The sequence below is a fragment of the Schistocerca americana genome, chromosome 7 (assembly GCF_021461395.2).
Source record: "Schistocerca americana isolate TAMUIC-IGC-003095 chromosome 7, iqSchAmer2.1, whole genome shotgun sequence".
In the NCBI taxonomy this organism is placed as follows: Eukaryota; Metazoa; Arthropoda; class Insecta; order Orthoptera; family Acrididae; genus Schistocerca; species Schistocerca americana.
Window position 1 is genome coordinate 177,296,271 of NC_060125.1, and position 26,901 is coordinate 177,323,171.

General features: G+C 37.8%; 1 protein-coding gene across 1 annotated transcript in view; it reads left to right on the forward strand.

Annotated features, from left to right (window-relative positions):
* Positions 1-26,901, forward strand: part of LOC124622054 (protein Fe65 homolog) — a 267,315-nt gene that overhangs the window by 199,313 nt on the left and 41,101 nt on the right. The window contains exons 3-8 of the mRNA XM_047147618.1: positions 5,171-5,298; positions 6,778-6,896; positions 7,052-7,173; positions 21,035-21,233; positions 21,349-21,476; positions 24,088-24,093. Of these exons, the coding sequence (XP_047003574.1) occupies positions 5,171-5,298; positions 6,778-6,896; positions 7,052-7,173; positions 21,035-21,233; positions 21,349-21,476; positions 24,088-24,093 (702 nt within the window). The remainder of the gene's footprint in view (positions 1-5,170; positions 5,299-6,777; positions 6,897-7,051; positions 7,174-21,034; positions 21,234-21,348; positions 21,477-24,087; positions 24,094-26,901) is intronic.

Sequence of the window (26,901 nt, forward strand, 5' to 3'; positions counted from 1 at the left end):
AATCTTCTTAGGAGTGTAATTACATTAACACAAGAAGTAGTCCACAAAAGACTCTGTCTTCGAAGTGGGTGAGATAAACAAACCTGGTGGACTGTCACCACTGAAAACTGTATCACAGTTACTGGAGTCGAAGTACGTGTTCACAAGGAACTGATGGTCTCTAATTACACAAGTGCTGAGTCAGACCAGAATGCAAAGTACCAAAGTCCCTGACGTCTACACTCGGCGTAGCACAAGGACGATCGCTGCTGGCTCCACATACAGGGTGTCAGAGGTGAAGATCCCAGGCATGTACACTGGCATCAGATGACAGGTTGCAGCAAGATTCCAGAAGAGCTTCTCATTAAAGGATCATGGCAGCGGCTGATGTAAAGCCTAGATAGTTCATCTGTGGAGAGCTGACTAGCCGTGGCTGCTTACTGACCTAGGTGCCAGGAACCAGTGAGATCTATTTTCAAACAGGTGATCTCTCTCCTGTCAGTGAGGGGTGCCCTCAGGACTGCAGTGGTGGTGTTCATCGTCATAGCCCCTGCGACTTGCAGCACAGGCCACTCGTGGTGGACTATTGTTTGCGGTACTCAAAGATGTGTGTTGTCTGGGTTCCTCACCATCTAACAGTGTCGTAAAGAGCAACAAAGGACCATCTGTGTGGAACTACTTGTGCATTACGACATAGCAGTGGATGTGGTGGATGCAGATAGGTGGTAGTACGAGGGGATTCAGTAAGTAATACAACAACTTTTTTTGTGGCTAATTTTGATTGAAAGACATGCATAATTTGTTGTGGGACATCGTGGAATATTCCTTCCTGAGCTACTATAGTTTCATGAAGTTCCAGTATGTATCAGCCCTGAACACAGAGAGTCATCATTGAGTTTCTTTTGGCGGAAAACTGAGCATTGCAGATATTCACAGGCGCTTGTAGAATGTCTACGAAGACCTGGCAGTGAACAAAAGATCTTTGGGTCATTGGGCAAGGTGTCTGTTATCATCACAATAAGATCGTGCAAACCTTTTGTATTTCCTGCATGCCTGGCTGCAAACAGTTGTGACTCCTGCAGTGTTGGAATATGTAGACACTCATTCTAAGTGATTGACGGACCACAATCAAAAACCTGGCTGTACAACTGGATGTCTCTGTTGGTAGTGCTGAGACATTCGTTGACCTATTGCGGTACTCAAAGATGTGTGTTGTCTGGGTTCCTCACCATCTAACAGTGTCGTAAAGAGCAACAAAGGACCATCTGTGTGGAACTACTTGTGCATTACGAGGCTGATCGTGACAACGTTTTTTTCTGAGCATTGTCACAGGCGATAAAACGTGGGTTCCAACACTTTGAAGTGGAAAAAAAAGAAATGCAAAGCCGTGGATTGGCGCCACACAGCCTAACCGCCGAAGAAAAACTTCAAAGCTGCACCTTCAGCAGTTAAAATCATGGCAATGGTCTTCTGGGACACTGAAGGGGTTATTCTGTCTGATGCCTTCCTTATCGTGCAACGATCATTGAAGTGTATTGTGTTACCCTCAGGAAATTGAAGAGATTATTTCAGTGTGTTCGGCGCCGCAAAAATTCAAACAAATTTCTCTTTTTCCAAAACAACGCAAGGCCTCACCAAGTCTACACACCCAACTGGATGTCACAGAACTTAATTGGACTGTTCTTCCTTGTCCACCCTACAGCCTAGCACCTTCCTTTTTCCATCTGCCTGGCCCAATGAAGGATGCTGTACATGGATGATGGGGAGATTACTGATGCAGCAAGATGCTGGCTCTGATGTTGACCAGCAGAGTGGTACCATGTGAACATACTGGCCCTCGTAATAAGGTGGCATAAGGCCATCATATTGAACAGAGATAACGAGGGTGGTTTGAGAAGTTCTCGGAACGAAATAGAAAAAAAGTACTTACATCACTGAAACTTTATTTTTTAATGTAGTCTCCTTGTAGATTAATGCACTTGGTCCAACGATGTTCCAGTGCCTTGATCCCATCATGAAAATGAGTTTCCTCCAGACCTGCAAAACAGTTGTCAACTCAGGCTATGAATTCCTTGTTTGAAGTGAATCTATATCCACCAAGAAAAATTTTCAGTTTTGGGAAGAGATGGAAGTCTGACAGAGCCATATCAGGTGAATAAGGTGGTTGTGGCAACAATTCATACCTTTGTTTGCGTAATTTTGCCATGGCGACAGCACGTTTTTTATCTAGCATCAAGAGTCGCAGCACCCATCTTGCAGATACTTTTTTCATGTCTAATTCTTCAATTAAAATGTGATATACCCTTTCAGATGACATCTGGCAAGCGTGAGCAATTTCACGCACTTTTAATCAGCAATCCTCCATGACCATTTTGTGCACTTTTGCAATAATTTATGAAGTAGTGACACATCTTGGCCAACCACTGCGCGAGTCATCATCTAAGCTCTCCCAACCAAATTTAAATTCATTTGTCCACTTAGCAGAGCAGAGTCCCCCAGTGTATTCTGGAAATCGGCATGAATGTCCTTTGCTTTCATACCTTTCTTTACAAAGTACTTAATCACTGCTCGGATCTCGATATTTTCCATCCTCACAAATCACTATGCGGGAACAACAACAGAGTCACGTCACAGCTCTTTTCCAGGAGCACTGACGTGGCACATGTTTACTGGCAACAGTCCAATGAATATCACGTGAACAAATCGTTGTGCTAGCACTGAACTCTCGTGGTGATTCCTAGAACTTTTCGAACCACCCTTCTATGTTGAAAAATAGAGTTTTGTAGCCGAAAGAGTGGGGAATAATATGGTGCATTGGAATCCTGAATAAAACCAATCTGCTTTCAGAAAAGGACGTGTTGTGTTACTTATTGAATGCCCCTTGTATTTACTGTTGGTGGACATCAGCCATTGTTGTTATTCACTGGCGGTTGACACCTGCTGGCTACAGCCCATCAACCTTGGCTATGTTACAGTGTAGCTGAAGTCCTGAGATACAGCAGATTGGGTGAGTAATGAAGAGGTACTAATAATGGAGAGAAAAGAGCTTTGTGACACAACATGGCTAAAAGAAGTGATAGGTTGACAGGATATGGCCTGAGGTGTCGAGAAATAGTTAATTTGGTAATGTAGGGAAGTGTGGAGGTTAAAAATTGTAGAGGGTGGCTTGTGGCTATTTTATTTTGTTCGACCTGTTTTGTCTACCTACATCTGTGGTCTTAAATAAGAGTATTTGCTTCATTCTGTCACTATGAATAATTGTAGCATATGAACATCTTATCGAGAAATAATATTTTGTTCTTGGCAAAGAGTATGCTTTATTATTTAAAATGTCATTTTGTACTGGGACTCTAAACTCGACACTTGCCTTTTCTGGCAGATACTCTCCCTCCTGAACAACATGAGCACACGTAATGGACAAACGTAGAGCTTCAACTTGCTCCTGCTTCTTCCAGATTCCTTGGATGTTCTCTTATGATGCTCTCACACTAGCTCCCAAGGGAGGATAATATTGATTTCACCAGAGCTTTGAGGCTGCAACTATTCAAGATGATTTTACAATGTGTACAGAAAATATCCTGAACGCTGTTTTTCTGTAGCACACAAACGAGTCAGAAGAACATAAAACTTCCTAACTCATTTTTATATAAAGATATCACGGAACTGCTTTGTCTAAACTAAGCACAATGATCACAAGAAAAATTTCAATAGTGTGCCAACTGAAAGATATTACCTCCTCTAGGCTTGGCTGACATGCCACTTGGTGAATGATGTTTTGGAAAACTCATCTGTCATGAGTTGTAAACATGAACCAAGGATTCTCTGGCATGGGTTGCTTTAACGGGCCACAGATGATTTTCATATCCCTTTCCTAGGCGTGGGTGCTTTAACGGGCCACAGACAATTTTCATATATCTTTCCTATTAACAGAAAACACTGGGTGTGTGTGTGTTGCCCTCATCATCAGTTTATCATTATCATCATCTTCATCATCATCATCCTCATCACTGATGCGCAAGTCACTGATGTGGTGTCAAATAAAGAGACTTGCACCAGGTGTATCACTCACCCGATAATCAACTAAAACTTGTACCAAATGTTATGGAAATGGAAAGTGTTATTGATGTCTGGTTTTCACAGAATGGATTGGTTGTCAGGGGCTCATATTGTTAGCAAATAAACACGTTGTAATAATACTTAGAAAATGTATTTTTGTGCAACATACACTTTTTTAAATGGAACAGTGCCTATTGACATTAAGAAACTAAAAGTAGGGTAAGTTAGCATGCCAGTGGTGCTTTCCATTTTTGTAAAATTTGCTGTGCCAGTTTTAAGTGGTGGTCAGAAGTAGTCTGGAAAGTTTGTAAGGGTGTTGTAGAGTAGGCTATACTAAGAAATAACTGTCAAGAAAATTTGATACATTGTACCATTTCTGAATTAATTAGCATTGAAGGTAGCCAATCAGCCTGTTGTGCACCAGTATTGAAGCAACCTGTCAAATACAATTAATGTCAGTTGTTGTCATACTGTAGATGATAGTGCACAAGATTGCTCAGCCTTTGGCTCGAGTTCAATCCTTACTATTGTCCCATGTCCAGTTTTTCTATCGCTCTCTTATTCAGTGTTAGGAAACCAAAGGAAGAACATGTTTGGTGACACAGTCTCTGGTGGGCTGCTTGAATTTGCACACACAACAGCCTTCAGTAGTAATTAACTCAGTAATGGGGCAATGCATTTTTATTTCTCAGGACAACTTACCCACCAAAATTACTTAAGATGATGTCGGCCCATGCAGGGGCATAGGTGTGTTATTCCTGTTTTTGAGTGAGTGTGTGTGTGTGTGTGTGTGTGTGTGTGTGTGTGTGTGTGTGTGTGAGAGAGAGAGAGAGAGAGAGAGAGAGAGAGAGAGAGAGAGAGAGACATATGTGCCTATCAACAACTCAAGACTTTGGTGTTTTGTCTCCTTTAAATCTAAAGTATTTACATTCTACAAGAAATTTTGTATAACATTTACAAGATTTTCATACTGGTTCTGAACACCCTGTATATATAGCTTCCAATTCATCACTATTGAGAAATGAATAAAAGGATGAAGTTTCAGTTATTTTCTAGACCTGTCAACATCTTCTGTAATTTTCTTCCATCATTTGTGTCACAACAAAACTAATTCCATATTGTTTGTATACTGCAGCAATGGAGAAAAACCAGAAATTCCTCATGTTGCTGGATCTTTAAACAATGATCTTTATGCAGTCCCTGTGAAGAGGCGACCCCATAGCCTCGAGAATGATTTGCCACCCGGGTGGGAGAAACATGAAGGTAGGTTATGATGTGCGACAGCTGTGATTATCATTTAAATTTACTTTAATTTCTCTTCAAAAACACATGAAGCAAAGAAACCCTGAACACTGAATCTGTTCTTATGTTGTTACATATGTTGATATTTAAACCTTCCACTTATTTTTCCAGTGCAATCTGTGGTGTAATTTATAATATTTAAGCCATTTAACTTGTCCACAATTTTATTCTTTGTTAATTACAGCAGTCCTATAGTGCAGTATGTAACTGAATGGACTTATGAGGTTTTCACTGGCTTTGTTCATTCAGGAGAATTCTTTTGTGAAATCAGCAAGATGACCCCATGAATTGAAAAGTAGCAGCTGTTTCTTTGGATGCTATCTTTTACTCAGCATCAGAATTAAAAAAAAAATTAAGTTCACCTGTAACTTTCCTCAAATACCATCTGGCTGTCTTTTTGTATATTTTTCTGTGTATAGTCCCTGTCCAGTTCCTAAATAGCAGTCTGCCATGTGAATTGACACAATCATAGGCTAGTGAACTAGAAACGGGAAGGAGGGGGATTCAATTCCCCATTTGGCCTTACAGATTTAGGTGCTCCTCTGATTTTCCTAAGTCACTTAGAGAAAATGCCCAGGCTGTTTCTATTAAAAGATTATGGCAGATTTATTTCCCTATCCATGTCCAGTCCTATCTTTTTCTCCACCTCAATGATGATATCATTGTTGGCAGGACTTTAAGCTTCAGTTTTTCTTAAATAGCATTCTTTGTGTGTTTTAAAAATAATACTCATAATCTGAGATTTAGAGAATAAAGTGATGGACACTTCACATAAGTTCTGCATGTTATTTTCACTCATTCTAGTTGATCCCTTTACATAACTGTTGTTTCATTGCTGATATCAAAATTTGTACACAGGACTGAAGAAAAGCTGTTAATTTAGTAACACATTGGAAAAAGAGCTATAGTAGAATTGGTGTTCTGAAAAATTTTAGTGAAAAAAGAAAGTGCATTAAAAAAGTTGTTTCCACTACGTTAAGAATTCCAAACTTGCTAGTATAAGTGTAAAGAATCAGTTCTTGGCATGCATTTAGTATGCAAAATATATCTTCAAATATCTCGTCGTGCTGAAAAAATGTGATATAAACTGAAAGGTTTTAAACAGTTTATCTTGAAATTTAAATGTGAAGAAACACAATTTTCATTTCTCATGACAAGATTACATCACTTGAGGTTCTCACATTGCCTTAAAATTCAACTGTAGGATTTCTACACTACCTTACTTATGATCTGTTTCACCCTCTGAATGACAGCACACAACTATGAAAGAAAAAAAACATTGCAGAGGCTATAACAAAAGAATTGAATGTATCTATTGAATGGAATTTTCTTAGATAGCCAACTCATGTCAACTTTGTATCAGTTGGAAGCAGCTACAGATTCTGAAAATTGTACATAGTTTTTCTTTACATTGCTGTCATTTGGACTTTGATTTTTCAGATAATGATGGGCCATATTACTGGCATATTAAAAGTGGCACAATCCAGAGAGAACCTCCATCAGCTACATCAGCCATTAAAGCAGAAGCCAAGAGACCACTTGTTCAGGAATCTGAGAATGTGAGTCAAATATACTTTTTCAGTATTATTTACGTTGGTACTAATATAAAAAAAAAAAAAAACATCTCTCTTTATCATATTACACATAATGACCATTAAAACTTTTTGCTCATTCATAATGCTTTGTTCATAAATTTATATTTTTATTATTGCAGGTAATTAGTAGTAGTTACCAGTCTCCTGTGATTGCGTCTGTCACCAGGAGTAATACAAGCTCTGCTTTGGAAGAATTAGATGGCAAGAAGAAGGAAGAACGTAAAGAAGAATTAGCTCTGAAGTAAGCAGTAATGTCAAACTTTGTTCAAGCTAAGTTGAAAAGATAGTTTGCTACTGGTCACAAAGGAAAAACATACACACACACACACACACACACACACACACACACACACACACACATTCAGATCTATACAGCCACACAAGGAAGCACAACTCATGCATACATGACCGCCATCACTGGCAATTCACACCAGTCCAAACTGCGGGAGATGGCGTTTATGTGTGTGTGAGGTGGGCTTGCCTGTGTGAATGAATGTGTATGTTTCCTTTTCTGAAAAAGGCTTCAACCAAAACCTAACATGTAAGCGCCTTTTCATTGTGTCTGTCTGCAACTCAGCATGTCATCTTTATGTTGAGTAGCAATCTATCTTATCCTTACATTGTTGTTCTTTTTTACTTGATTGGTAATGCAGCAAATTGGTGAATAGCTTTGTAATATGTTGTTTTTTCTCCTAATTCTCCAATACTTCCTCCTTATAAAACATGTTACTTTCTACAGTTCTTTTTCTGTGGTGACTGAATAACAAAATTGAATTTACATCATCATTAAATGTATTCTAGGAACACTTGTCAAAAGATTTACAAATTGGCTCTAATCTTCTGAATGTCTGTTATCTAGTGTATCTAGTAAGACTACTATCTAGTGTAAATGTAATGATTAAAGAGTGTGTCATCATTATTTAAATATTTAATCTTTCATGAAAATATCACTCAGAACAACTGAAAATAATTTTTTTATTTACAATTTTTTTTTTGTTTTTTTTTTTTTGTTTTCTTTTACTGCTATAGATGTAGAACCAGCTAGTTCTATTCATATCACAAACTACATGTACTGGTCTATATTTCCTATAATGATTTTCATGTGCGTGCAATGTACAGGCCTGTGCAGCTCCATTTATGACAATGACCCATCATTTGTTTTTTAAAGGTCTTTAAGTTCTTTTTCGACTCATCTTCCCTTCTGTAACACAGCTGCCTTCATTTCAGTCTTATTTATTGTGATTTTTATCTCTTTCCTAAAATGCAAAATAATCCAAAATTCTTCTACATCCATACTCTATAGTCAACAGTGAAGTGAATGGCATAGGGTACTTCCCACTGTACCTGCTTTTGAAGCTTCTTCCCATTCCATTCATGTATGGAGTGCAAGAAAAATAATTGTTTAAATTCATCTGCGTGCACAGGAATTATTCTAATCTAGTCCTTGTGATCCCTATGGGAGCAATATGTAGGGAGTTGTAGTATATTCTTAGATTCCTTGTCTAAAGCTGATCCCTTAAACTTTGTATGCGGACTTTTTAAGAATGGTTTGCGACTATCTTCAAGCATCTGTCAGTTCAGTTTTCTCAGCATCTCTGTGACACTCCCCAGACAAACCTTTGACCATTCACTCTGCCTTTATCTGTACACACTACACCCCCTGTTAGTCTTATCTGGTATGGATCCCACACACTTGAGTGATATATGAGGACAGGCTGCACAAGTGTTTTGTAAGCAATCTCCTTTGTAGAGTGACTGCACTTGTGCAGTGTTCTATTAAGTCTGCCACTTGCTTTAATTATGACTGAGCCTATGCAGTCATTCTATTTCATATCCCTACAAACTGTTACACTCAGATATATGTATGACTTGAGGTGACCGACTCGAATTTTGACTTGTTTATATTTTAGTTGTAGGGTACTACATTTTTTCATTTTGAGAAGTGCTTAATTTTATATTTCTGAATAATTGAAACAAGTTGCCAGTTTTTGCACCATTTTATCAAGATGCTACTAAATATTAGTGCAGCTGTATCCAGAAAGTCCTTCATTATAGGTAACTGCATCATCAGTGTGAAGTTTGAGGTTACTATCAATATTGTTTGCAAGATCATTAATTTACAGCATGAACAGCATTTGGACTTTAATCTCATGTTAAAAAATATAAACTGGAACATGAAAACCATGTAGATATAAAATTCAACAAGTTCTTGTCAAATTATAAATACTGCTATGACATTTCATTTCCTCTCAAGGAAATGGAAATAAACAAAAAATCAAATTCATGGATAACAAGTGAAATCAAAGAGTCATCAAAAAGTCTTAATATGCCATATAAGTGTGCACAGCAAAATACTACCTTGAAACCATATGTAAAGTATTATAGGAAAGTGCACAGGGAAGCTATATTTGTTGCAAAAAAGAAGGACAATGATTCATATATCAGCAACAGTAACAACAAAATGAAATCAATGTGGAAAGTTATTAATAATCATACAGGCAAACATAAAAATGCAAATAACAAAATCACCATAAAACGCAGAAATGAAATTGTTTATGATCCACGTGTAATAGGTAATATATTTAATGATCATTATATTAATGTAGCCCAAAACCTAATCACAACTAAATTTAATCCAAAGACAATGGTAATAACACCAGTAAATGAAAGGACAATGTACCTATATCCAGTAACACCCAAAGAAGTTCAAACAGCTACCAGTAAACTAAAGAGAAAAATGATCTATAGATTTGATGGTATCCCTGACAAAATTATTAAATGTAGTGACCATAATATTGTCACTCAACTTGACATAATCAATGACTCCTTTGAAAGGTAACATGCTACATCCACCCTGTCAAGAGCTCCTCAATTGAGTCTTAAATTGCGCTTGATACTCCATTTGACATACTTTTGATAACAAGCATAGTTGTGGTACTCAGTCAAATACTTTTCACAAATCAAGAGATACTGCACCTACCTGACTGCATTGATACACAGCTCTCAGAATGTCATGAGAAAAGCTGGAATTGGGTTTCATATGATTGATGTTTATGGAATCCATCATCCTCTTTGGAAAGAAAGAGGTCATTCTGTTCAAGATACCTATTATGTGTGCCTGATATGAAACTTCCTGGCAGATTAAAACTGTGTGCCAGACTGAGACTCAAACACGGGACCTATGCCTTTCATGGGCAAGTGCTCTACCAACTGAGCTACCCAAGCATGACTAACGACTCGTCCTCACAGCTTCATTTCTGCCAGTACCTCGTCTTCTTCCAAACTGCACATCAGCGCACACTCTGCTGCAGAGTGAAAATCTCATTCTGGAAACATCCACTAGGCTGTGGCTAAGCAATGTCTCCGCAATATCCTTTCTTCCAGGAGTGCTAGTTTTGCAAGGTTCGCAGAAGAGCTTCTGTGAAGTTTGGAAGTTAGGAGACGAGGTACTGGCAGAATTGAAGCTTTAAACTGCCAGGAAGTGTCATATCAGCGCACACTCCGCTGCAGAGTGAAAATCTCGTTCTTCAAAAGTTTGTTTTTCATATACTGTATCGTTTGTTAATTTATGTTTAGCCACTTACCTACAACAATTTTTTAAAATATTTCACAGATTGCATAGTTACCTGCATATTAGTTATAAATAAAACTGACTTATTTAATATACCAGACGTTTTATGGATCATCCTATATTCTTTCAGGTGATAGTACTGGTGAAAACTAGATAAAAGGTCTGTCCAGAAACTGGGGGCCATTTTACTCGTGTCAAGAACTTCCAGTGCTAAGAGATGTTGGCCACCTTACTGTTGATGTTCATTGGTCATTTCTTCCTGGTTGTTTTTGTCCCTGTACTTAGTCCCGACTGTGCTGTAGCTGTTAAACATACTCCTTACAGCTATTTTCTACTTCAGCCATTCTGTACACATTGTTTTGAGATTGTGCTGTCCACCTGCTTAGCTGAGTGATTATGTGCATACCTACCATGCAGCAGTCTGTGATGTTACAAAATAAAAGTGATGTTGTTATTCAATGGAAAGTTGGAAATTGAGATTTAGCTTACTGTTTTATCAATCACAATTGGCGTAAGAATCATGGATTGACCATTGTCATAAAATATTGCATTATGAGATGTGAATAGTTTTCACTTGCAGTTTCGCGTGGCTTGAGGCAGTCACAACTAGCGTGCTATTGATTAAGAAATTGCGTTATCGTCTTTCTAATTACTTCATGATCGTAGATACGATCATACCCGGTTGTGAAGTTATTGTTATGACAAAACAATTTCCTAAGGGACCAGAAAGTTCTTAAGGGCGCAAAAACAACTGTAACATCACACAAAAGGCAAATTCAGTATTAAAGCGGATGCAAGAAGACGATAAAACAGTTTTCTTTTTATCAATGTAACACGCACATTGGACTGCTGATCTTGGTGTCTGTAATATTAGCAAAATGCATAATTAAAATGAAAATAATACTGAGGAGATAATAGGAATGAGCACTGCTAAATGATTCAATATTCCCAGAACAAATATTTATTATAACTAAAACATAGCTTAGTACTACAATGACGGTAGATTTTTATGTCCGTATCATGTCCATTGAGCGCTCTTTTATATAGCCATTGTCTTCTTTGAGTCGCTCGTGCGTCGTCACGGTAAGTTATAACAGTTCTTTACACTTCACTCAAACTTAGACATAACACGTTTTTATACATTAATAAAAATTAGATCAGACTGCCACAAATCTGCGTCCGTCTTACTTGAGAAAAACAGTACAAGTCTTTAGCGCTCAAGGCTTCATTTGTTCTCCAGCGAACAAAATAGTGAAGGATCGTATATCTATCCGTATTTTTCTGTTTTTATTGCCGCCCAAAGACGACGAATTACATCATTAGAAAATCCCACCGTCGCTATGTGATGCCTTATTATACATTAATCATTATTTATAAACAAGTATTTGCCTTCTGGCTGAAAGTATTAACTACTCGTATTTGCTGTTTTAATGAAGTCAAAAATAGCGAATATCACATTGCCTCCCATGAGGAGAGAGGGAATGCCAAAGAATTACCTCGATCCTCATGTCCTCATGAGATATTCGTGATTTTTGGTATGACATTTACATAATGTTACTGGCGTACTATGTACATAAATTGAAATTACATTTATAAACATATATCAGATATTTATCATTTTTCAAAATAAAGTTTTTCATTCTTTGTTCATCAGTCACTTCATTCCATAATACCAAGATTAACATTTATGTGCATATTTAAGTTTGGTCCATATTTGCTTATAACAATAAGTGAACGTTCATTTCGCACTTCAGGGGGTAGAATTCAGAAATTACTTTCTCTTGAGCTTAACAACTAATACATGAGTACAGTGAGTGCTTATTTTCACTAAACTAGAGTGGACAATGTTCGAGCATCTGTTGACTCATTGTGGTTCAATTACAGTTTAATAACGTAGCACTACACTTCGTGATGCTTTCACTTTCGGTGTTAGCTGTCTACGGCGTTCATCATGCAGTACATCTGTCCTTTCCACTGTGGTGCCAGGAATTCAAGTGGCTTCTCAGGTTTTTATTTACAATATGAAACAGAAGAAGTGGAAAATTATTAGTATAACTTACAACCTATTGGATACATTTGTTAAGGATCAGGACTGGTCTGGAGTTTAGGGTCTTCCTATAGTGCACATTCATTTTCTTTGTCCATCAAGAGACAGGATTATAATTCATTTTAGCAGTGTTCAGGAGGGCCGGTGTTAATGGCTTTAGGGCCTGAGTAATCTAACAATCTACTTCTCACTCATCTTAACTTCAACTCAAGAAAATTGCTTAATTTACGTATGAAAATGTAGTCACACAAGTGTACAAATGTCTTTCCTCCAGTATGTACGATGGAAGTCATGGCGGTTAGCAGTTGAAAGTTTGGATTGTTTCGTCACCCACACGTCAGCCACTCACAGCGGCTGCACAGTGTTGCGTGAGCTCCAATACTCGGTATCCGTTCGCGCTCAGGCTGTAACAGAGCTGCCGGTCGTCGATCGAACTTCGTATCACGCGAGTGCATCGATACAAACACCGCGCGCGTGTTTTCCATGGGAGGAGCCGGACACTGAAGCTGCCTCCATACTTCTCTGTCAACTGCCTCCCATGAGGCTCACAAGTAAGTGACGACAAATGTTTTAGCTGTCGCTGCACTTAGAACAACACTGAACTTTGCGTTGCACCTGTTGTCGTAGCCTTGACTTCTTTTTACACTTGCAGTACAACACTACCACTAATATACAGTGAACAGTTATTTTTATTATGCACGTCGCACTTTACTGTGCATCTTCACACAGAATTCGTGCTTAGTTCCTTCGCCGATAGAGTTCATTTACAAAACAATCAATTTTGCAGGTTTCCTCCATTGGTACAGAAAGACTTATATTCTACTATTTACAAAAGATCACTTACGAGCTAATATTTACAATTAATGGTCACTCCTTTTGTTAAGTCCAGTGAATAACTGCTTTATGAATGGACTCTTTATATCTCAAGGTTTACTTTCACTAGTGAACCTAAAAATATTCTTTCAAACTTCCTTTTAAGGGCTCATCTCCTCATTATGAAAACTACAGGTTTCGCAACACTCATTCCATTTATTCTTTAGTGCACCCAGGATCATTTTCTACTGCCACGCAGCATATCTACTACTTAACGAGTACGCATTTAACGCTCAATCCTTTTTTTTTTTTTTTTTTTTTTTTTTCTTGCCAAATTTTTTTTTTTATATTTGAGGGCAGACTGGATAACAATAGGTCTCCCTCTTCGCTTCATGTACTCAGCAATCGTTCTCTGTTAAAAAAAAGTAGGGTACCGCGTGTCTACTATTTTTCGCATGAATGGAATTACCGACAGACAGTTCACTGGGTTTACGTTACGCAACCGGTCCATAACAAACATTACCAAAGCTAGCGAAATTCATCACGCTACGTGTCTCATTTCTCATAAGCACTGCTTTGCCTCGAAGCACACGTGCCTTTTACAAGTCGACCCTTGGTCTGAGTTAATGAACCAGGATCAAAAGGAACGGGCACAAGGAGAATGGATTTCATAAGAGGAGTGTCTTAGGAGACATTTTTGCAATAAAATCTGCATGTAAATAAAATTATCATAATAAACATAGGCACATATATAAATTTCAACCTCTTTCATTACAGCATGCTTTGCTACTTCTACGTCTTACTCTGGTTATAGTCAGTATTAAGTTTAAATATCACTGCATTGCTTGTTCTTTAGATTAGCCTTCAATTAGGGTATTGGGTCGCTAGATTACACTACAAATCTTCTGAAGATCTTTACTTGGACTTATTTATGATACAGGGGGCTTGCTGTGTGGTTATTTAGTACCTTGATTCTACTGAAATCAATTCGTCAGCTAACATTCCTCATATACTCTTTACATTGGGCTCAGATCACAGGGAAACAGTTTACTTTCATAGCAATTAATGGCCTCCTGGAGTACTTACGCTACATTATTGATGCTTCATGGTTTGCCTCTATTTGTACTGTATTTCACCTAACTTAGTTTACTACAGCTTAATGTCTCCTTGCGTGAACACATGTGGGTTACCACTTGTTTTTCCATTTAACAGCACGCTTTAACTGAACTTTAAGCTATTTCTTCTACTCCTGTCCTCTGTCTGGACTGTTTGAACATGTACCGTTTTTTTAGGCAGGTAATTTGGGCTTTTACAACAGAACTTCAAGTACTTACATTACTAAAAATAAATCTATAAATCTTCTTGTACCTTTAGAGAAGTGCTTATTTACGCATCCTCCTCCATTTCTCACCTTTACATATTTGTATAGATCCTGGCAATCACCTCGCAAGCACATTTTTTTTTTATACTAACTTAAAATTAAATTGAAATTCTTTCTGCAACCTTAATTTCCTGCTTCAGCTTGTTGAAGAAATATCAGTTCATGTCCATCACTATAAACAATTTTTCCATACTTAACATTTAATACTTAAAGTTTACATGTAGTAGCTGTTACCATGAAGTCCGTGCGCTGTTCAACACAATACTTATCATTAACAGTTCACACAAGGAAATTTCCAGTACGCAAGAGGCAGGAAACCGAAACAGATTCTATCTGCAGTTGAAGCTGCGTCTGTAAACTAACTCTCTGTTTCAATGGACCAATCGCTCCCGATATGGAGCAACCCTGAATCGGCAATGATAAAACTTTTGAAACAGAAGACACCTGTCTGAAGAGACATGATGACATCACATCAATGTTTGCTCCTGTATCAACAATGGCTGTGACAGGAATGTTGGCAATAGAAATCTTAATCGAAGCCTGGACCTGTTCATCATAAATGTTATTAATGTCTTGAGCTTCTAGATCAGGTGCAAGGTCATCTCGTAAGTCGGTCTCATGGTCGTACCGTATCGCATTAACATACTCAGAATCAGAGTATTCGTTAGTACCCCCACTGGAACCGGCAGCGACCTCTAGGAGGCTGAAAGGCGCTGCCTCTAATTTTCCACAGGATGTTTAACCTGTTTGTCATTCATGGCCTTAAGTGTTTGTTCCGTTTCATATTGGTGCTGGTTATGTGGTACAAATGCCGGTGTAAAGGGGTAAAATCCACTGGGTGCATTCACTTGTGAATGGAATACTTGAGACGGCTGCTGTCGCCCGATCTTTTGGTTGCCGGCAAAACCATTTCCTTGTGAAGGAAAGTTCGCATTTGGTGCCGTTTGAAAATTGTTCCGCGGTCCTCTATCCTGTGAAAAGTTGTTCTGATGTTGTGCTGGGTGGCTTCCGCCTTGCCCATGCCACTTGCTATTTTTCGACCTATAACTTTGATTGTACACTGGCCCATTTGAAAAATTACCAATCGTTTTTGGAGAATTTCCATACTGCTCAGGTGCAGAATTAAAGGGTGGGTTTCCGTACTGATGTTGTACCTGGTGATTGTAAATTGGGTGGTATCTCTGCTGATTACTGTAATTGGTTTTCTGCTTCCGTTTAAAGTTATTGCCGTTTGCGTTTTCATAACGGCTGGCAGGTTGGTACGCGCGATCACAGTAGCGCACTCTCTCCTTTGACGCATTGTTGTCCGCATGCGATGCATTCTGCTGGCTGCCAGGGAAGAATTTGCCACTGCCAACCTTGGAGCGCACATCCTCGCTAATTAAATCTAAGGAATCCAGCACAGAAAGGAATACATCCGTGTCTTCTTCAGACACATTTACTAGTTTCTTTCTAATAGACACAGGGAGTTTGCTTTTGAGAATCATAATTACGTCCTTGGAAGAAATCGGAGAATCCCAGAATTTAATTTTTGCTAGATACTTCTCGAAGTATCGCCGGAGACTTCCATGCTTCTCATTGAAAATTTCCGCACTATACACCTCCTTCCTTAATCTTTGCTGTACCCCATTACTCCAAAATTTTGCCAAGAACATTTTCTCAAACTCTTCATAATTCCTACACGTGTCTACCATTTCCGTTCCCCATAATGCTGCATCACCAGAAATAAAGCCAGTGACGAACTGAATACGCTGTCTGTCTGTCCAGCTCCTGGGAAATATGACGGAAAAATTCTTTAGGAACACGATGGGGTGTATTTCTCGTTTCTGTGGATGAAAAACAGGAAAACTGCGATGCTTAATCACACTTTCCTCTTGCATTGAACTCACAATTGTGGGCGGATCATTTATTTTCCCTACTCGGGACTCAACAGGACTGTTGTTTTGCATGTAATCAGGCGGTGAACGATAAGGAGTTGACTGACATTCGTCACCATCTAAAGAGTTGTTCCCTATAGTTTGCGTATGCGTGTGCGGATTTTCTACCCAGTTTCTCAGCATTCTGACTTCGTCCACTACTTGCTGCTTCCACTCAGGAAGATCCCGTTAAGTGTCCTCCGAATCTGTCCCAATTCAGAAACCACTGTGTCTCCCGACTTACCAGGAGCAGCTAAGATTTCATAAGTTACATCCTTGACAGTCTCCCTAAGCTCCTCCCTGACCTTCTTTTCGATAAAAATATCTTTACCCTTTATCCATTCACCGTAGTGTTCCGACAATGCCTCCGTGTGTGCTTTCACGGTGCTCTTAACCTGTTCTTCACTATTGATTGAGTCTATCTGCATCGACAGATCCTCCACTACACCTTCAATGTCAGATACTGCATTTCTAACTGAGTTTACTTCTTTGGTAGCTGCCTGAATTTTTGTGTTTAATGTTCCAGATACTTCAGCTATTTCACTTTTCACCTGTTTCTGCATTTTCTGAATTTGATCACTGATCTTAGTTTGCACCTCACCCAAATGGGTGTTTAATTCAGCCGTAATTTCTTTATGCAGATCTGTTTTGATTGTGCCTAGCTGTGTTTTTACTGATTCGCTTACAGCATCTAATCGGGCGTTAACAGTCTCATTTTGTGTTTTTATAGTCTCATTTACTGCATCAAACTGTTGTTTCAGCATTTCCATTAACGCACCGAGGTCATTTGTAGCTGCAGCGGGAAGAGTTTGGACTTTAGGGTCACTTTCCCCTGTTACAGACATGGTTAGTTCAGTTTCCACACGGGAACCTACCGTTCGCGATCGTAAAGGGTATGGAATACTATTAACATCTTCACTCCCGTCTCCTGTTGTCACCTGCCTCTGTTTACTATCTGCCATTTTCGTCAGTAAATCACGTGCTACGCAAGGCTTTTGTCGTTTGTCAGTGACGTGGTGAGTCCGCTAAGAGCACCGCTCTTGCGTGAGCAACAAATGAAATTCTATCTGGCGAGAAGACAAGATGGAACCTAAACGTTTCAGACAAATGAATGAAGATGCTCTTCACTGCAAATTGCACACACTATCCACCATGTTGAAAATGTAATACAGCTATACTAACAATGGAGAAAAATAATTTCTATTATCAGACTACGAAGAATTTTACTTTGAAAGATAAAATAAAGTAGATTTTCTATAGCGGGAAGGAGATAGAAAGGATGTGGATCGACTTGGAAAAGCAACGTTGCTACTAAAGCACTACACTGTGTATGCAAAATTCTGACTTACTTTTTGATGGCTTGGTTAGCACTATGTTGTCTCAGCAAATTCGCGTCTCTTTTCTTTTCCTTTCTCTCGATAATTAAACTGCGTTATTGACCAGGATATTTTCCGTTTTTCTCACAGAGAGATGATGTGTACATGAAACGACAGAACATTTATTAACACAAGCACATAGAAAATTTTCCAAGAATTTGAACTAATTTTTGGTCGAGTCCCTGTTCGGGCGCCAAGTGTGATGTTACAAAATAAAAGTGATGTTGTTATTCAATGGAAAGTTGGAAATTGAGATTTAGCTTACTGTTTTATCAATCACAATTGGCGTAAGAATCATGGATTGACCATTGTCATAAAATATTGCATTATGAGATGTGAATAGTTTTTACTTGCAGTTTCGCGTGGCTTGAGGCAGTCACAACTAGCATGCTATTGATTAAGAAATTGCGTTATCGTCTTTCTAATTACTTCATGATCGTAGATATGATCATACCCGGTTGTGAAGTTATTGTTATGACAAAACAATTTCCTAAGGGACCAGAAAGTTCTTAAGGGCGCAAAAACAACTGTAACATCACACAAAAGGCAAATTCAGTATTAAAGCGGATGCAAGAAGACGATAAAACAGTTTTCTTTTTATCAATGTAACACGCACATTGGACTGCTGATCTTGGTGTCTGTAATATTAGCAAAATGCATAATTAAAATGAAAATAATACTGAGGAGATAATAGGAATGAGCACTGCTAAATGATTCAGTATTCTCAGAACAAATATTTATTATAACTAAAACATATATCGTATCTTAAGCTTAGTACTACAATGACGGTAGATTTTTATGTCCGTATCATGTCCATTGAGCACTCTTTTATATAGCCATTGTCTTCTTTGAGTCGCTCGTGCGTCGTCACGGTAAGTTATAACAGTTCTTTACACTTCACTCAAACTTAGACATAACACGTTTTTATACATTAATAAAAATTAGATCAGACTGCCACAAATCTGCGTCCGTCTTACTTGAGAAAAACAGTACAAGTCTTTAGCGCTCAAGGCTTCATTTGTTCTCCAGCGAACAAAATAGTGAAGGATCGTATATCTATCCGTATTTTTCTGTTTTTATTGCCGCCCAAAGACGACGAATTACATCATTAGAAAATCCCACCGTCGCTATGCGATGCCTTATTATACATTAATCATTATTTATAAACAAGTATTTGACTTCTGGCTGAAAGTATTAACTACTCGTGTTTGCTGTTTTAATGAAGTCAAAAATAGCGAATATCACAAGTCCCAGGTTCGATTCACGGCTGGGTTGGAGATTTTCTGTGTTCATGGACAGGGTTTGTGTTGTCCTCATCATCACTGATGTGCAAGTCACCCAATATGGCATCACTGAAATAAGACTTGCATCCCGGTGGCCGAAGTTCCCCAGACAGGGACTCCTGAATCCTCATAAATTAACATGTACCATTCAGTGCTGTAGTCTGATTAAAATTACTTGCTGGTTGACACTTCACATGTAGGGGTTTCCTGCAATCAGAGCACCCAGTGTTGTAACAAATATGCCTGCTTCATACACAGCACTTTCCAAACACTACTGGACCTTTTTGTACAACATGTGATTTGGTGCCGTATATACAGTTATTGCGTGCAGTCATTAAAATAACAGTTTAATCCAGAGAAGTGGGATAGCATAGTGGTGAAGACACATTCCTACTGTATAGAAGAGCATGAGTTTGAATCTTGTCAAAGGCTACGAATTTTACATTTTTATCAAAATCACTTATTTCATTTTTATTCAGTAATGTAATGTTTTTATGTCCAATCCTTTGCTGTATCATTTTCATCACTGTGTTGACTTTTTCTTTGCTCTTATTTTTTCATTTTACCATTATTTTGTTGTTTGGAATCTGCCTGTAACGTGTAACCAAATGCCAAACAGGGCAGCTCATGTAGCAAGAGTTAGGATGGTTTCAATGAAAGTGAGAAACTACAGTTTGCTTTTAGCAGTGAAGTTAAACTTTTTTGTCCTGAGTTTGCTCATAGAGGTTAGCTTCAATTGCTGTGAACAAAGCAAGCCTGATTAATAGCTCTGCCACAAGTTGTTGATCACCCTTTTCTTGTTACAATGCACATGACAAATTTGTGATTTGGTCAGGGATGGATTTAAATACAGGACTCCAAAACATGTCGTTTGCCACAGTTCCCTCACAGTAGCCACTTCCAACATTGCTTCATGTTACACGTAAGTAAAAAAAAGCTCTTGAAAAGTGACCTGCTATGTTTGTGTGTTGCCTGGTATGCACTCAGCAGCCAATGTGCCAACTCTGTAGTAACAAGTGACATAGTCAACTAATGAATAATTTTAACCAGACTATAATTTGTATGTGCAACTTGCTTGTGTTGTTGGACAGTGCCACTCTTGCAGAAAAACAACAGGTATGGTTTATGCACAATGTGGCACATCTTCATATTCTACGACACGCGTGATGGTTCCTAACACAAATGTTTAATTGGTAAAGGATTGGTCATTTAGGTCCAGTGGCATGACCTTCCCATTCATGTGATCTTAATCCTTTAGATTTCTAGCTAGAAAATTTGAAGACTTAGTGTATTCCTCATCCATAGGCAATTTGCACATGGAGGAGCATCTCTCTGATGCATGTGACAAAATCCTAAGACAATCAGGTGTGTTCACATGGGTTCATGGTTCTTTCTTTGAGAAGGAGAGCTGAGGGATGTGCAAGAGTAAGCACTAACCAGATTGAGCACCTCCTGTACTGTAAAATGACATGTGGCTATCATAGGATGAAATGGCCCATATTTCAACAATTATTTGTTACCAAACAATGGTTTGTAAGACTTTTCTCCTAGATCTGACCAGTGCTGTCTCCTGTAAGAATATGTGTGTGTGTGTGTGTGTGTGTGTGTGTGTGTGTGTGTGGGCGCACACACTCACGCGTGCATGTGTGGATGCATTTTAACATAAAATCATATTAGAAAGGCTTGTTGTGTTTGACAAATGTAATGTCTTCCAGGAGACGTAGTTACCCTGCTCGGCCAGAACCAGAGAGCAAGGAGCGTCCAATAAGATTTGCTGTTAGGTCTCTTGGTTGGGTTGAAATTGCAGAAGAAGATCTCACACCAGAACGTAGCAGCAAGGCTGTTAACAAATGCATTGTTGACTTATCACTAGGCAGGAATGATCTGCTTGATGTAGTGGGAAGATGGGGTGATGTAAGTACTGTTGGTTTGCTAATGTAAGATTAATCAAGGTGCTTCAGAACAATAATCTTTAATAATTAATTATGTTATTGTATGTGGTACTCATTGAGCTGAAACTTTTTTCCAGGGCAAAGACTTGTTCATGGACTTAGATGAAGGAGCACTGAAGCTTATTGATCCTGAAAATTTGACAGTTCTAAATACTCAACCAATTCATACAATTAGAGTATGGGGAGTAGGACGAGACAATGGAAGGTAAAACAATTTATATACATGTTTATGTCCTCAGTAATCCTTACATAATAATAATATATCTAAAAACAAAGATGATGTGACTTACCAAATGAAAGTGCTGGCAGGTCAACAGACACACAAACTATCTGGCTAGGGTGAAGGCATGTTTGCGGAGGGAATGTAAATAAAACTTAATGGGGTCGTTGTGGGGGTGTTGTGAGGGTGACATGGTATTAGAAGGTGGAAAGTGTAACATGAGGTTGAAATGAAAATGAAAGATAAAAATATATGGGGAGAGATAAGGGTGAACTAGAAAGTAACTGGAGATCTGGTATGAAAAAAGGTGAAAAAGTGTTGGTTAAGTTGATCCTGTAGTGAACTTGGGTTGGTAGACAGCGATGTGCATGAAGGTTAGGTGGTTGTGTTGCCGCTAAAACATGTTAAAGGATGGAGAAATTCAAGAAAATTTCGAAAAAAACGTGTAAATGTATTAAAAGGAGTGGTGTTGTGGTGAAAGATTACGAAAATGGGGCTAACAATTGTCTGACGAAGAAATAATGACGTTAAAACCTGTGGGGAGCGGCTAAAAATGATCAGTGATGTGCGAAAAACGGAAGTGGAAATAAAGTGAAAGTTATTAGAACTAGCCGAAAGGGTTGTTTAATACGTGAAAGCAGCTGTTATTGAACTAGAAACAGTGGATTTTGTAGCAGCGGTAGTGTTGAAAGCGGAAAATAAAAATTTTTTTGGTTATGGTTTGGAAGTGGGTTACGTATTATTGAGTATATATAGGCGGGATAAAATTGTATTACGGTAAAAAGGGGAAGGTGAATACAAAGTGAGACTACTGGTAAAAACAGAAAGAGAAAATAAGACAACAGGAAAGATTTCGAAATGCAACAGCGACAATAACAAACGTAATTGTTGGGTTCAAATTAATGATATGGTTATAATAGAGGGAAACATTCCACGTAGGAAAAATATATCTAAAAACAAATATGATGCGACTTACCAAATGAAAGTGCTTATCTGGCTAGGGTGAAGGCATGTTTGCAGAGGGAATGTAAATAAAACTTAATGGGGTCGTTGTGGGGGTGTTGTGAGGGTGACATGGTATTAGAAGGTGGAAAGGTGCAGGCAGAATCCCTTCTGTCGACCTGCCAGCACTTTCATTTGGTAAGTCACATCATCTTTGTTTTTAGATATATTTTTCCTATGTGGAATGTTTCCCTCTATTATAACCATTACATAATAATAAGTTATATTTGCATTATGAGAAAGACGACATGTATTATAACACAGTTTATGTAACCTGAAATGGATAGTTAGTGGTAAAGAACATAGCTGTAATGTTAGGGCATAAAAAGAGAAACAACAATTGAAGAAAAAGATTTTGTTTGCTTTCTTAATTCATCATACACTGCCACTCCCCACAATTACCCCAATAAGTTATACAAAATCCTATAAATTTTGTTGTTACATAAATATCACAACTAATAGAGAATACATTTTATTAACTGTTTTCCCTGTTTGTAGACAAGTTTACATAAAATAAAAGGCTTTTAGTTTAGTCTGGAATTATGTTGTAAGTGTTACGTATACTTCTAGATCCTGCAGGGGGCATGATCAGAGTTTTGATAAAATTGCAAAAGGAGTATGATTCATTACATTATAGGTACATAATGTACAAATAACTAAACTAAAATAAAGTGAAGAATACAAAAAAAAGTGAGGACTATGTACACATCACCACACACTGGTAATCACAGCAGAAACGATTGTGACTGAAAAAAAAAAAAAAAAAAAAAAAAAAAATGTTTTGGAGGTACTTTGTGAAATTTAATATGATTTAACTTCTGCAATTCAAAATGCATTGGGGACATTGTGAAAAGCTGCCAAGGTCAAAGGAATGTAACGGGGATGAAACAAATGATAGTTAAAACACCAGATTAAAATAAAACCCAAGGAAGATTGCACATGTTAATACGCTTTGCTTTGCAAAGCAGGCAGAATCCCTTTGAATATTTATACCACAAATATATTTTTGGAAAGCAGGCAGAATCCCTTCGAAGATTTATACCCCAAATTAGATATAAAGAAGAATCACAATTCAAAGAATAATTGGAATGTTTACTGTTGCTGAAGCCTGTATGTTAATACTGTCAGATACAGAGCTAATATATAAAAATAGTTGCCTAAATTTTCACATTAGGATATCCCTTCAATTTTTATCAGGTTTCTGTAATTGTGGTTTAACTTTTAAGTCAAACCAAATGAATTACATTTAATAATGAATTGTGACAAAAAATTATCATTTTCATTTTGATATAGTATTGTAGTAGTAAAATCAGAAATGTGATTCTTCATGAAACACATTCAAAATGAATTCATATTTGAGGTTAACATTGACATAAGATTTTTTGTGCAAATTTATATTGAAATGATTCATTCTATACTTACTAGTAACTGTCAATTAGTTATGTTCAGATTAACTGTGAATAAGCACTCACTTTTGGACCAGTATTTCTTAGTTTATATTTTTGTGAACTTTTGCCATTGTTTCTTAGTATCTAATAGTGCCATGTTTTTCTCCACATATAATGTGCCTTGGTGACTGGATCATCTTCCACAGGGAGAGGTAATTGATTTAATATAAACCAGTCCAGTCTTGCAAACAAAAGCATGATGCATGTTGCCCGGTGCACTGATTGTTATTGTCTTGGCTTTCAGAGTGACTATTCCACTAAGAATAATTTTATTCTTTAGCTTGATGAGCTCAGTGCGAATTAGGATTTGGTTATTGACAGAAATAACACACAAAGCATTTATTGCAGAAAATCTATATCCAGTCATTTCTTTTATAATGTTTTATAATATTATGTAATTTTAAAATTATGAGAGAGGAAAAGAAAATTATTTATAATTTCTTAAATCATCAGTTTTAATTGTGTCTTGTGACACAAATTCATCTGAATATGAAGTCAACCATGTTCTTTCTCCAATATACTTCCTACACACAGTATGTTACCAGAGTATAATTTTATTACAAAATGTATCGAAATAATACATTGTGGAATGTTGATGGGCATGAAAGTTTCCTGTGAGCTTATGCATTGTAGAAGAAAATTCCACATAATTACTATTAAATTTGGAGATGTGGTTGTGGTTTCATTATTATGTCAGAGCCATAATGTCCCCACCAAAGATTTCGTTATGTATGCAACATTCTGATACAGTTGTTACAATCCCTCTAGCTAGCTTTTTGAAATGATGTTGTAAGCTGACATCTTACAAAAACTGGTAGAGAACAGTTCTTCAAGTTGATCATCATATTACAAATTAGCCTTATGGTGATACGGTGAGATACATTATGTATTTGAATCAGCTGCATTATTTGCTTGTTTTTTTCATACAAAGCACAAGGATATAGTGAAACATACAATGTAAACATGTTATTGATGATTACTTATTACTGTCTAATAAGTTGTGTAAAATAGTCTGCTTCAATACATGTGCCTGTTCAGAAGTAGAGACTGCATATGTATCTTCAGCAAGCTGATCATCAATGCTATAGACATACTAACCATTTTATTTTACGAGGAATGAGATTGCATTGTAAAAACCAAAGAAGAGTAACAGTTTGTACTGTTGAGTGCATGAATGAGCTCACCATACTGTACAGTGAATAAGATACAGAAGCAAGTATTTTTTACTCATTGAGTTTGCTTCTTAATGTGACTACTGAAAGGCAACTCATATTTCCTAGATCTTTAATTGTCATTTATTTTGATAAAGGTAGGCAGGAAAAATTAAAGACTGTTGAAACTGTGGAATTTGCTAGGTACTCTGATAGGACACAATATACTAACTATAAAACAGTTTCATTTTTAAGCCCTCGTGCTTTCTCATGGCAGGCCTGATTGACAAGAACTTCTTAGTTTTTAATTCAAGAGCTATCACCGGCTTTTTTTATATATATATAATCCAGCATGCTTTCACTTCATTAGTTAGTGTGGTGGCAAATACTGCGAAGCTCACATTCATCTGTCACTTCACCTATAACTGACTGTTGTTATGTCAGAGAAAAGCAAGTGTCGGAGAAAAGCAAGGACATATCACATCACATAGGACCATGGCTATAGCCTGATTAAAATTTAATATTACTTAACACTTTTGTCACGCCATGGAGCTTAGCCATTCAATCAGAGCTCACAATGTCAACCAGTGTGCCACAACAAAACTTCAGTTCAATGGGAGGAGTTTTCACATAGCATAGTATACATACATAATCCAGTATCTGGCACTACAGGGCACTTAACTGTTGATAACTGCAGCATGCCCGGTCCGAGCATTAATTGAGGCACAGCTGACAGTCGATGTGGCAACACTATTATGCCTTGTGGCAAATGAAAAATTGTTTTAAGTGGGATATTGTAAAGTACTGTGGTATTCAAACTGCTCCTTGGGTTGAAGACAGCTTTACTTACAAGCAGACACTTATTTCTTACACATCATTATACATCTGCAGATAGTAATACGCTTGTCAAGGTTTCGCAACACACCTGATAAGTATCTGGTTCTGGGTCTGCTGTCACATTTCACTGTGTAAAGCCCTCAGTGTTTCATTGAGACAGCTGCCTGACATAGGTGGCTGCTGTTACTGATTGTTGGCAAGGAGGTTATCATTTGCCAGCCTTCAGCAACAGCAACCAGCTGAATGATACCATGTAGTTGCCTTGATGAAAAACTGTGATAAACACATAATGTGATCTGACAGCAGACCCTTGAGAACCATATATTCAATAATAAACACCACTGTTCATAATCTATACTGTTTTGGTAGCTGACTAATTTAGATACTGATTCAAGAACACTTCATAGAAAGTCCTTCCTCAATCACAATTTTGCTGAAGAACTGCATTACCAACTGTCAAAATACTTCTTTGATTTTAAATAAATCTACAATGACAGTTTGAAGATGATCTGAGATGATGTCTCAATACCTCTTATCCACGTGGATTCAGTTGTATAACATCTGCTTAATCTTCTGTAAGCTTACAACAAAAATGAGACCCATAGCTGGTGTCACAGATGGCAGTTGAGCTTAGGCTCATTCTGTGCACCTACGTCGCTTTCCCTGACAGCCAACGAGCATTCAGTAGTGTTCTGAGCATTCTGCTATAAATATCATAACCAATGTGAGCATTAAACATGACTGTATAGTGAGTTATGTAATGAATTTTTATTGCATTTGTTGTGAGCGTGTCATCGTTGATGGTGGTATTAAGTGACAAATTCTACATAAGCAAACATGAGACATAATTTGCAGGACACAGGCTTTCTTCAAGTGCAAAGCACATGTGTGCATGTACTGTAACTGTCACTTGAAAGCAGAACAATGCAAACCCCACCCAGCCTTGACTAGCATGAACTGCCTTCATTCGTA